Source organism: Rhinoraja longicauda, chromosome 14 (genome assembly GCF_053455715.1).
Source record: "Rhinoraja longicauda isolate Sanriku21f chromosome 14, sRhiLon1.1, whole genome shotgun sequence".
Lineage (NCBI taxonomy): Eukaryota > Metazoa > Chordata > Chondrichthyes > Rajiformes > Arhynchobatidae > Rhinoraja > Rhinoraja longicauda.
The window spans coordinates 10718563-10731473 of NC_135966.1; the positions used below are offsets into that span (position 1 = coordinate 10718563).

At 46.1% G+C, this 12911-nt stretch overlaps 1 protein-coding gene across 1 annotated transcript in view; it reads left to right on the forward strand.

The window, feature by feature from the left end:
• The first annotated feature begins 4171 nt into the window (after window positions 1-4171).
• slc25a48 (solute carrier family 25 member 48) overlaps window positions 4172-12911 on the forward strand; it is a 36089-nt gene continuing 27349 nt past the window's right edge. The window contains exons 1-4 of the mRNA XM_078411406.1: window positions 4172-4347; window positions 7904-7947; window positions 8147-8218; window positions 8969-9224. Of these exons, the coding sequence (XP_078267532.1) occupies window positions 4302-4347; window positions 7904-7947; window positions 8147-8218; window positions 8969-9224 (418 nt within the window). The 5' untranslated portion in view covers window positions 4172-4301. The remainder of the gene's footprint in view (window positions 4348-7903; window positions 7948-8146; window positions 8219-8968; window positions 9225-12911) is intronic.

The window sequence follows — 12911 nt, forward strand, 5'->3', positions numbered from 1 at the left end:
TGTGTTCATCTATAACTTAACAAAGAACTACAGATGCTGGTTTGCACCAAAGATAGACACAAAGTGCTGGAGTAACTCAACGGGACACGCAGCATCTCTAGCTTTATTCCTCTTCCCCCATACATGCAATCAGTCTGAAGAAGGGTCCGGACCCAAAACATCACCTATCCATGTTCTCCAGGGAGGTTGCCTGACCCACTGAGTTACTCCAGCAATTTGTGCCTCTTTCTTTAAATAGAACCTTGTAGTTCATATAGAAGAAAGCAGTTAGAGGAATGTGTGATCGATTGCTAATACTTTCACCAGCTGTAAGGTTCAGAAGTATTTTGCAGCTAGGGTTAGACCAAGGTGTTAATAGCACCCAGTATATATTCAGTTGCTTTCATTATCCATTACATATGTAGAAACGTCCGATAAGAAAATACTTTGATCCCAAAAGCAGTGGAAGGCATGTAGAGCTGAGGGGCAGTAAATATTACATCTCCAGCATTAGGGCTTTTCCCCAGGGATAACTACCTTAACTTACAGGGCACTAATCAGTTGAAGATAGACACAAAAAGCTGGAGTAACTCAGCAGGTCGAGCTGCTGACACTTTAGCTCGGGATTCTTCTTCGGATTGATTGTGATGGAGGGGGGGCTGGGCTGAGTTGAACATGGTTGATGATCTTGATTGTAAAAGTAAAGCAGTTTGTTATTTTTCTGGTCTTCTTTCATTTAGTTCAGTTTAGTTTAGAGATACAGCGCGGAAACAGGCCCTTCGGCCCACCGAATCCGCACCGACCGGTGATCCCCGCACATTAACACTATCCTACACTAGGGACATTTATTACATTTATACCAAGCCAATTTACCTGCAAACCTGTATGTCCTTGGAGTGCAGAAGAAAACCAAAGTTCTCGGAGAAAACCCACGCAGGCCACAGGCAGAACGTACAAACTCCGTACAGACAAGCACCCGTAGCCAGGATCAAACCCAGGTCTCTGGCACTGTAAGCGTTGTGAGGCAGCAACTCTACCGCCGCGCCAACGTGCTTTACTTTGTCTTTGTTTTGAATTAATTTCCAGTTATGCATGGTAATTAAAAAAAATATATTATGTGAACTATTTAAGAAGGGTTGGAAACTCTCCATTTATGATAAGTCAAAAAGAAGCACTTGGATATTCTGGGTCAAGGCTTAAGGATCTGTTGTCTGAATCCTAATGTTGAGTCAAGCCACCTCGAGTTTATTGTCAAATGCACAAGTACCGTGAGGTACATGAACAATGACAAATCTTGTGACAGCTGTATCCAGGCACACAGAATCAGATAAAAATAAAAAACATCAATCATACAAAATTATTTATAATCTACGCACGTATTCTACAAGACAGTGAAATGTCAAGTCAAGTCAAGTCAAATTTATTTGTCACATACACATACACGATGTGCAGTGAAATGAAAGTGGCAATGCCTGCGGGTTGTGCACAAAATGAATTACAGTTACAGCATATAAATAAAGTTAATAAGTTACTATTAGTGTCGACAAAAATTTAGTCTCTGGGGTTATAAAAGTTGACAGTCCTGATGGACTGTGGGAAAAAGCTCCGTCTCATCCTCTCCGTTTTCACAGCGTGACAGCGGAGACGTTTGCCTGATCGTAGCATCTGGAACAGTCCGTTGCTGGGGTGGCAGGGGTCCCTCATGATCTTGCTTGCTCTGGATCTGCACCTCCTGATGTATAGGTCCTGCAGGGGGACGAGTGTAGTTCCCATGGTGCGTTCTGCCGAACGCACTACTCTCTGCAGGGCCATCCTGTCCTGGGCAGAGCTGTTCCCAAACCAGACTGTAATGTTGCCGGACAGGATGCTCTCTACAGCCCCAGAGTAGAAGCAATGAAGGATCCTCAGAGACACTCTGAATTTCCTCAGTTGTCTAAGGTGGTAAAGGCGCTGCTTAGCCTTACCCACCAGTGCGGCGATGTGCGTTGTCCACGTCAGATCCTCTGCGATGCGGACTCCCAAGTATTTAAAACTGCTCACCCTATCCACAATAGACCCATTTATCTCCAGTGGCGTGTACGTCCTTGGATGTTTAGCCCTTCTGAAGTCCACAATCAGCTCCTTTGTTTTAGTGACATTCAAGAGGAGGCTATTGTCCTGACACCAGAGTGCCAGATCAGCCACCTCCTCCCGGTAGGCCTTCTCATCGTTGTTGGAGATCCGGCCCACCACCACAGTGTCATCAGCAAACTTGATAAAGAATGATAAAGAATATTAGCAAAAATATTAGTGCAAGACTGAAGAATGGGAGCATGTGTACAGGATTATGAGGGGCACAGGCAAAGTGAATGCTCACAGTAATTTTTCCCCAGTGTAGAGGATGCAAAAACTAGCGGGCAAAGATTTATGTTGAGATGGGAGAGATTTTCGAGAGATCTCATGGGCCACTTTTTCACTCAGAGGGCAGTCTTTATCTGGAATGAGCTGCCAGAAGAAATGATAAAAGCTGATACAATTAGCACTTTTAAAGGACACTTGGACAAATCTATAAATAGGAAGATTTTAGAGAGCTGAAATCGATGCTATGTGGACGACTATGCAGAAAAATCAACAGCATTGTTCCAGTGCTCATTTTACCTTCATCCCCAACAGATGCAGTACGGGGACGGGACGGACGACTGTGCATGAACTGAGCTTAGAGGGGAAATTTTGTTCACAAATAAAATTGGACCCCACGCTTATCCGTAAGCTTCGAAACATTGGAGAAAAAAAGGTGGCTGAATATCAGAGTAACTGGTTGTAAGTTTCATCCACCTAAAGATCCAGTGAAATATCACTGGTGTAAGAAGGGAACTGCAGATGCTGATGTACACCGAAGATAGACACAAAATTATATGTTTTACTATTCCATCACATGCACTCTGGTTAAGATGCTAACTGCATTTCGTTGTCTCTGTACCTGTACACTGCACAATAACAATAAAGTTTGTATTGTATTGTAAATGCTGGAGTAACACGACGGGGCAGGCAGTGTTTGGAGACTGGGGGGGGGGGAGGGGAGGGGGTGGTGTGAGAGAGGGGAGGGGGTGGTGTGAGAGAGGGGAGGAAGGTGGTGTGAGAGAGGGGAGGGGGTGGTGTGAGAGAGGAGGGGGTGGTGTGAGAGAGGGGAGGGGGTGGTGTGAGAGAGGGGAGGAAGGTGGTGTGAGAGAGGGGAGGGGGGTGGTGTGAGAGAGGGGAGGGGAGGGGGTGGTGTGAGAGAGAGGAGGGGGTGGTGTGAGAGAGGGGAGGGGGTGGTGTGAGAGAGGAGAGGGGAGGGGGTGGTGTGAGAGAGGGGAGGAAGGTGGTGTGAGAGAGGGGAGAGGGGGTGGTGTGAGAGAGGGGAGGGGGTGGTGTGAGAGAGGAGAGGGGAGGGGGTGGTGTGAGAGAGGGGAGGGGAGGGGGTGGTGTGAGAGAGGGGAGGAAGGTGGTGTGAGAGAGGGGAGGGGGTGGTGTGAGAGAGGGGAGGGGGTGGTGTGAGAGAGGAGAGGGGAGGGGGTGGTGTGAGAGAGGGGAGGGGGTGGTGTGAGAGAGGAGAGGGGAGGGGGTGGTGTGAGAGAGGGGAGGGGGTGGTGTGAGAGAGGAGAGGGGAGGGGGTGGTGTGAGAGAGGGGAGGAGGGGAGGGGGTGGTGTGTGAGAGAGGGAGGAGGCGGTGTCTGTGAGAGAGGGAGGGGGTGTGGGAGTGGATCGGAGGTGTGAGAGAGGGGAGGGGTCTCGTGTGCGTGTGAGAGATCGGGTGAGGGTGTTAGAGGGAGTTCGGGTGGTGTGAGAGAGAGGCTGCTGGTCTTTGTTGTGAGAGAGGGGAGGGAGGTGCGTCGTGGTGAAAGATTTAGTGGCTTTGGTATTGGCAATGGGAGCACAAGGCGGGGAGAATGCAAGCGGGTTTGAAATACGTGTGCCATGTCGACCCCCTCTCTCCTCCCCTCCCCTCCCCTCCCCTCCCACTTTAGTCTGTATCACCCGAGCCCTCTCCTCCCACTGGTCCCCCCACTCTGGCAGCCGAGCCGGGCTCCCGCCCCCTTGCCTTGCTCCCTCCGCCCGGTCTCCAGCGATGTTCATTCTCCCACTCAGTCAGTGGAGGCGGTGCCAGAGACAGCGCCCACTGACCCGTCCTGTCTCCTTGCTGCCCGGAGCTCACTGCATGCAACAACAACAACAAAAAAAAGAAAGCAAGCCAGACTGGGAAGCACAAGTGCAAAGTGTGGCGGCAAGCCGGTGAATTTCATCCATTTCCCTTATTCAGCCGGGTCGTGGCCGCTGCTTGGACCCCCTGCAAGGGCTTTTAAATGGCTTGCGTTCAGGTCGACGATTTCATCGCGGGATGGATCGGAGGTAACAACACCTTTTAACAGTTCGCATCGGGTTTTTGAATGACGTGCTGATTTTTAAAGCGTGAAACATGTGGTTGGTTGGTTGTCTGTACAGTAGTCAATGCGACAGTGCAGTGGGTACAAAGCAACAGCATTGTGCAAAGCCTGCAGAGCAATCTGTAGTGGTGCAAAAAAACAACCCAACTAAACAGTACAATGACAAATGAAATGATTAGTTAGGACTTCTATTGACCTTTTTGCTCAAGTTAATTTACTCCCAAGCGGTCACTTCGGTGCCAAGTTTCTTTGTCCGGCTTTACGTCGTCTCATGGTGGTTCCATCCAAGTGGGAAATACATTTCAATCTGCACTTGCAGAAGTTGCTTGGAGTGGGATATTTGCGCTCAAAGGGGGAAGTCCGGAGAGTGGGAGGCCTTTTAAAAGGTGAGATGATAGTGAGGGTCTGGGCATGGATGTTTCTGTTGAGCCAAGCCAAGGGCAACCAACTTTGGATGAGTCGAGATATTGACTCCAGCACAAAGTAACTCGGTGAGGGCAGGCAGCATCTGTGGAGGGAATGGATGGGTGGCGTTTAGGCTCGGGTGCCTTCTTCGAGTCAGTAAAACAGACCCGAAACGTCACCCATTCCTTCTCTCCAGAGATGCTGCCTGTCCCGCTGAGTTACTCCATGCATTTTGTGTCTATCTTCGATTTGAACCAGCATCTGCAGTTCCTTGCTGCACAGAGCTAAGTGTCAGACTATAGGCAACTTGAATCAGGTGTATCCCTGGAGGAGCATGGAGGATTGAGGAGCATATTTAAGAAATCAGGGTGGCAAAAAAAGTGGGCATGAGATAGTTCTGGCAGAAAGGATTAATGGAAGTCCAAAGGGATTGTATACAGATATTAAAGGAAGAGGGTGACAAGAGGGAGAATATAGACCCTGAGAAACCAAAGTGAGCTATGTCTGGAGCCAAAGGGCATGGGCCTTGAATATTTCTCCTCTGGTTTTACTGTGGAGACAGACAAGAGGACTGGGGTAAACTGAAACGTTAATGGTGATGTCAGTGAACGTGCCTAGCTGTAGATAAATGTATGAATGTAGATAAATCTCCAGGGTCTGATCTCCAAGGAAGGATACAATGTGCTGGGGTAACTTAACAAGTCAGGCAGCATCTCTGGAGAACATGGATAGGTGACGTTTCGAGTCGGGACCTTTCTTCTGACCCAGAACATCACCTATCCATATTCCCCAGAGATGCTCTTTGACCGGATAGGTGACGTTTCAGGTCAGAAGAAGGGCCCTAACTCAAAACATTCCATGTTCTCCGGAGATGCTGCCTGACCTGCTGAGTTACTCCATCATTTCGTGTCATTTTTCGTAAACCAGCATCTGCAGTTCCTTGTTTCTATTGGTACTTTGGGGAGCTAGAGTACTATGTTTACATATCTGTGGTGCTGCTGTAGATAAGAACTTAATTGTTCCATTTCGGGACATGTGACAATCAAGCACTCTTAACTCTCGAGCTGAAACCATGTTGTGGGAGTCCTGGCTGAGATACATGAATCTTTGTTATACAGGGGTGAGGTGTGGATGACTGGAGGTGGCTAATGTGTGCCTTGATTTAAGATAGGTTGTAAAGAAAAGTCTAGGAACTATAGAGCATTAACTTATCTTCTCTGGTAGATAAGTTCCAGGAGAGGATTTTGATGGCTGAGATCAAAGATAAGATATACATACATTTGGAAAGATGGGTTGATTAGGGCAAATCGTCATGGTTTTGTGTATGAGAAATCATGTTTCATGAATTTGATTGAGTTTTTTGAAGAAGTAACCAAGAAGGTTGATACGGGCAGGATCATAGCCATTGTTATATGGGCATCAGCAAGGCCTTTGAGACATCATTGTGTGGTGAGTAAGCCCTGGAAGGTTAGATCGCATGGGTTGCAGGGAGAGCTAGTCAACTGGATACAGAAAATAGACACAAAGTGCTGGAGTAACTCAGCAGGTCAGGCTGCACCTCTGGAGAAAAGGAATAGGTGACGTTTTGGGTCGGAACCTTTCTTCAGATTGAAAGGTAGAGAAGGCCAGAACAAAACAGGGCGGGCAACAGATGACCTCGTTAAGGGTGGAAAACTGGATACAGAATTGGTTAAGTGGTAGGAAGCAGAGGGTGATGGCGGAAAATGTTTTTTTCAGACTGGGGGCCTGTGACTAATGGTGTGCCTCAGGGGTCAGCGTTGGGTCCACTGTTGAGATATGTTCTCTGTGCTAATATATAAACCATGATGAGTAACTTTGCCAGTGGTATCGTAGACAGTGACAATGATTATCAAGAATTACAGAGGGATCTTGATCATTTGGGCAAGTGGTGGGGATTGGCAAATGGCGGGGATTGGCAAATGGCATCCATTGAGAAGCAGTGAAATGTTTCATATTGGGAAGTCAAATTAGGGCAGGACCTTCAGAATGTGGAACAAAGGGATCTACAAGTGCAAGTACACAGTTCCCTAAAAGTGGTGTTGCCGGTAGATAGGGTGGTGAAGAAGGCTTTTAGCACGCTGGCCTTCATCATTCAGAGAATTATAGAAATGTGGAATTATGTTACGGTTGTACAAGATGTTGGAGAGGCTATACTTGGGAGTATTCTGTTCAGTTTTGGTCGGCCTGCTTTAGGAAAGATGTAATTAAACTGGAAAGAGTGTAAAGATGTTTTTATGAGGATGTTGCCAGATCTCAAGGGCCAGAGCTACAAGGAGAGGTTGGACAGACTAAGACTTTATTCTTTGGAGGGCAAGAGACTGAGGAGTGACCTGATGGAAGTGTATAAATTCATGAGGAGCCATATAAATCAAGAGTGGTCTTTTTTCCCCCAAGGTAGAGGAATCAGGAACTAGAGAGCACCAGTTTAAGGTGAGAGAGCAAAGATTTGGCGGATGTTGAGGGGCAACCGAGAGAGTGGTGGGTATATGGAACCAGCTACCAGGGGGGTAGTTGAGACAGCTTCATGAGTTCTAGGAACAGAATTAGGTCATTCGGCCCATCAAGTCTACTCCGCCATTCAAACATGGCTGATCTAACTTTCCCTCTCAACCACATTCTTCTGCCTTCTGCCCATAACCCCCGACACCCGTATTAATCATGAATCTGTCAATCTCCACCTTAAAAATATCCATTGACGGCCTCCACGGCCGTCTGCGGCAATGAACACCACAGATTCACCACCCTCTGACTAAAGAAATTCCTCCTCATCCCCTTTCTATAACAATATGTTAAAGCTCGTACAGAGACTGGGACAGGAAAGTTTTAGAAGGACATGGGCCAAACGCTGGCATGTGGGACTTGCTTAGATGGGGCATCTTGGGCGACATGGATGTGTTGGGCCGAAGGGCCTTTTCCCGTGCTGTATAACTCTATGACTTGTTTGTATTTCTGCCATTTTTTAAAGGCTTTGGGATGTGGAAAAGCGACTGCTTCACAGCCACTGAGGTGCCTTTCAAGTGTAATCTCCGTTGTACTGTAGTGGAAGGAAGGTTTCATGTTTACTGTGACTCAGTCGATTTTTATTTTCGTGGTAGGAGCGGCAAGTGTGATCGTTGGCCACCCCCTCGACACGGTCAAGGTAAATTTCTATTTGTATTTCTAACGCTGAGCAAGGCTTTCGAGCTGTGCGGGGGAAACACGGAAACGCTAACCTGGTGTCTCAACCGGATCCCTTTTGAAGTCGCCAAAGGATCAACATTCAAAGAACAGCTCACGAAAACACTTTATATGTTACCTGGTGTGTCCTCATTTACTTTTCAAAGTTAATTATTTTTCAGACCCGCTTGCAAGCAGGACATGGCTACAGTAACACAGTCCAATGTGCGCTGAAGATATTTAAAAATGAACGTGTAAGTCTTTATCATTATTGTGGTTATTATTATTTGATAATATGACATGCAAATAATGCGATATTTAAAAATGAACGTGTAAGTCTTTATCTCATTACTAGACCAAGAGGATTTGAATATAAGAGCAGGGAGGTTCTGCTGCAGTTGTACAGGGCCTTGGTGAGACTGCACCTGGAGTATTGTGTACAGTTTTGGTCTCCTAATCTGAGGAAAGACATTCTAGCCTTAGAGGGAGTACAGAGAAGGTTCACCAGATTGATCCCTGGGATGGCAGGACTTTCATATGAAGAAAGACTGGATAGACTAGGCTTATACTCGCTGGAATTTAGAAGACTGAGGGGGGATCTTATAGAAACATATAAAATTCTTAAGGGGTTGGAGAGGCTAGATGCGGGAAGATCGTTCCCGATGTTGGGGAAGTCCAGAACCAGGGGTCACAGCTTAAGGATAAGGGGGAAGTCTTTTAAGACCGAGATGAGAAAACATTTCTTCACACAGAGAGTAGTGAGTCTGTGGAATTCTCTGCCACAGAAGGTAGTTGAGGCCAGTTCATTGGCTATATTTAAGAGGGAGTTAGTTAGAGCTCTTGGGGCTAACGGAATCAAGGGATATGGGGAGAAAGCAGGAATGGGGTATTGATTTTGGATGATCATCCATGATCATATTGAACGGCGGTGCTGGCTCGAAGGGCTGAATGGCCTATTCTTGCCCCTATTTTCTATGTTTCTGAGCAATGTAATCACTTTCCAGGTTGCTGGCTTCTTCAAAGGCCTATCTTTCCCGTTAGCCAGCATCGCGGTGTACAACTCGGTGGCATTGGGTGTCTATGGCAATGCGCAGAGGGCCATTTGCCAGTATCGCTACGGTGAGGAGAGTCGCCGAGGCCCAGCCCTGTCTGATGTGGCTGCTGCCAGCGCGGTGGTGGGTCTGGTCACGGTTGCGATCGGTGCTCCAGTGGACCTGGTCAAGATCAGACTGCAGATGCAGACTCAGTCGGTGGGGTCAGGTAAGGACTGCTCTGTCACGGGCTCATTTTTATGGAATAAGCATGGGACCCTCTTTGGCAATAGACACAGAGTCATACTGGCCCCTCAAGAGTCAAGAGCGTTTTATTGTTGTATGTCCCAGATAGTACAATGATAGTACAATTCTTACTTGCAGCAGCACAACAGAATATGTAAACATATTTAACAGAAGGGTCTCGACCCAAAACGTCACCCATGCCTTCTCTCCTGAGATGCTGCCTGTACCGCTGAGTTGCTCCAGCACTTTTTGTCTACCTTCAGTTTAAACCAGCATCTGCAGTTCCTTCCTACACGTGTACCAGTATGGGGAGCACTATTTGTCATGACAGTATTTTTCATAATCGAATCCTCCCTTTTAAAAGCAACACAAGGTGCAATTTTACCAAGATACAAAGCAGCAAGCTATTATTTCTATACATGTTTTGTTTATTTGGTATCTTTAAATCTGCATACAGTTTCTTTCTGAGTCATTTTATTTTCTGTTGCTATCAGTTTTGGCAACTGATCCCATCTTAATTTCCTGGAACCGCATGTATTAGACTTGTTTATGTCCAAATGTATAAACTGTGAATTAAAGGAATGTAATGAGAATTAGAAAATAAATTGTCTTACTTCCAGTAACATCTTGTTTTTGTAAACATTCTAAAAAGTACATGTTCGACATGTACTCCAAAGTACACTCCAAAGACGTACAGGTTTGTAGGTTAATTGACTGGGTAAATGTAAAAATTGTCCCTAGTGTGTGTAGGATAGTGTTAATGTGCAGGGATCGCTGGGCGGCGCAGATCCGGTGGGCCGAAGGGCCTGTTTCCGCATGGTATCTCTAAATCTAAAAAATCTAAATCTAAACAACCTTAATAGTTTAATAGTTTTATTCAAATAATGTGGATGGAAGCAGAGAGCTTCATTTTTGTTTTTTGCTGGATTTAGCTATCTCACTCTCCCTAAGATAGACACAAAAAGCTGGAGTAACTCAACGGGACAGGCAGCATCTTTGGAGAGAAGGATTAAACCAGTATCTGCAGTTCCTTCTTGCACATCTCACTCTCCCTACCTGCATTGTTCTTATTACCTTGCCTGCTTCTACACTCTACTGAGTACAATTTTAATTTCTTCAGCATTGTAGGTGAAATAGATTATGCAATATGTGTAGGAAGGAACTGCAGATGCTGGTTTAAATTGAAGATAGACACAAAATGCTGGAGTAACTCAGCGGGTCAGGCACTGGAGAAAAGGAATGAGTGACGTTTCGGGTCAAGACCCTTCTTCAGACTGATCCTTCCCTCAATAATGCAATAGTCAATCTTTTGCAAGCCATTTCGTCAGTCTTGTAGAGGAAGGTACAGTCACGCAGCTGGTAGAGCTGTTGCCTCGCAGTGCCATTGACCCAGGTTTGGTCCTGACCTTGGATGCTGTCTGAGTGGAGCTGGCATGTTGCACTATGACCACATTGGTTTCCTCCGTGCGCTCCGGTTTCCTCCCACATCCCAAAGACGTGCTGGTTTGTAGGTTAATTGGCCCCTGTAAAATTGCCCTTAGCTTGTTGGGAGTGGATGCGAAAGTGAGGTAACATAGAACTAGTACGACAAGTAATTGATGGTCAGAGTGGACTCAATTGGCTGAAGGGGTTGTTTCCACGTTGCATCATTCAGTTGATCAGTCAGTTGCCAAACTCTTACCACCGATATCAGTGACTTGGTCGGTTTCTTGTTAGGAGTTTTTTTTTAAGCTGGCAGCTTATGTCATTCTATTGGAGCTGAATCTGTATGGTGTTATTGTGTGATTTTAGGCATAATATGTTTAGAGTCATAGAATGAGGCTATACAGAAGGGAGTCATGTCGGAAGGAACTGCAAATGCTGGTTTAAATCGAAGATAGTCACAAAAAAACTGGAATAACTCAGCGGGTCAGAAAGGATCTCTGGAGAAAATGGGGTATGGGGAGAAGGCAGGAACTGATTGTGGATGATCAGCTATGTCAAGTCAAGTCAAATTTATTTGTCACATACACATACACGATGTGCAGTGAAATGAAAGTGGCAATGCCTGCGGGTTGTGCACAAAAGAAAATTACAGTTACAGCATATAAATAAAGTTAATAAGTTACTATTAGTGTCAACAAAAAATTTAGTCTCTGGGGTTATAAAAGTTGACAGTCCTGATGGCCTGTGGGAAGAAACTCTGTCTCATCCTCTCCGTTTTTGCAGCGTGACAGCGGAGGCGTTTGCCTGATCGTAGCATCTGGAACAGTCCGTTACTGGGGTGGCAGGGGTCCCTCATGATCATGCTTGCTCTGGATCTGCACCTCCTGATGTATAGGTCCTGCAGGGGGACGAGTGTAGTTCCCATGGTGCGTTCTGCCGAACGCACTACTCTCTGCAGGGCCATCCTGTCCTGGGCAGAGCTGTTCCCAAACTAGACTGTAATGTTGCCGGCAGGATGCTCTCTACAGCCCCAGAGTAGAAGCAATGAAGGATCCTCAGAGACACTCTGAATTTCCTCAGTTGTCTAAGGTGGTAAAGGCGCTGCTTTGCCTTACCCACCAGTGCGGCAATGATCACATTGAATGGCGGCGCTGGCTGGAAGGGCTGAATGGCCTACTCCTGCACCTATTGTCTAAGGGTCTCGAACCAAAACATCACCTATTCCTTTTCTCCAGAGATGCTGTCTGAGTGCCAGAAGGGAATCATTTGGTTATCATATCTGTTATCACTATCTAACTACTTGATCACACTCCCTCATCCTTTCCAATTCAGGCCCGAAAAATATTTATAAAATTTGATTTTGAAAATTATCTTTGAATCAACTTCCAATTTCCGATAGAGTCTCACAGCAGTTTACTGTGTTCATAAAATGATGGCTTATTATCAGTTCTACTTTGCAATTATCTCCAGTCTCTGCCAAGTTCATCCAGCCTGTTTAATGACTCATTGGCCACTAGTAACAGACTCTCTTTATTTAAGGTCGACCACTTCTGGTCCTGATGGAGGAGCGTCCATCTTTTCCAGTCCTTTGATATAACCGATGTCACTCATCTATCTCTGATATCTTTCTGTCCCCTTTCAGAGGAAATATATCAAATTAATTTTTTTGAATGAAATAATGTCATAGAGTCATAGAGAGTGGAAACAGCCCCTTCGATCCAACTTGCCCACCGACCAACATGTCCCATCTACTCCCACCTGTCTGCATTTAGCCCACATCCCTCTAAACCTATCCTATCCGTGTACCTGTCTAAATATTTCTTAATGAACCACATTATTGATACTGCATATGATACCTTTGCTAACAACATTACTAGACCGGCAAAAGGTGGAACACCAAATGCATTCAGAACCATGTTTGATACTCTCATAGTCTTAGTCATAGAGTCATACAGCGTGGAAACAGGCCCTTCGGCCCAACTTGCCCATGCTGACCACCTGCCTGCATTTGGTCCATATCCCTCTAAACCTATCCTATCCACGTAGCTGTCTAAAAGTTTCTTAAACGTTGCGATAGTACCTGCTTCAACTACCTCCTCGACAGCAGAGAAACATAGAAAATATGTGCAGGAGTAGGCCATTCGGCCCTTAGAGCCAGCACCACCATTCAATATGATCATGGCTGATCATCCAAAATCAGTACCCCGTTCCAGCTTTTTCCCCCCGTAACCCTTGATTCCCTTAG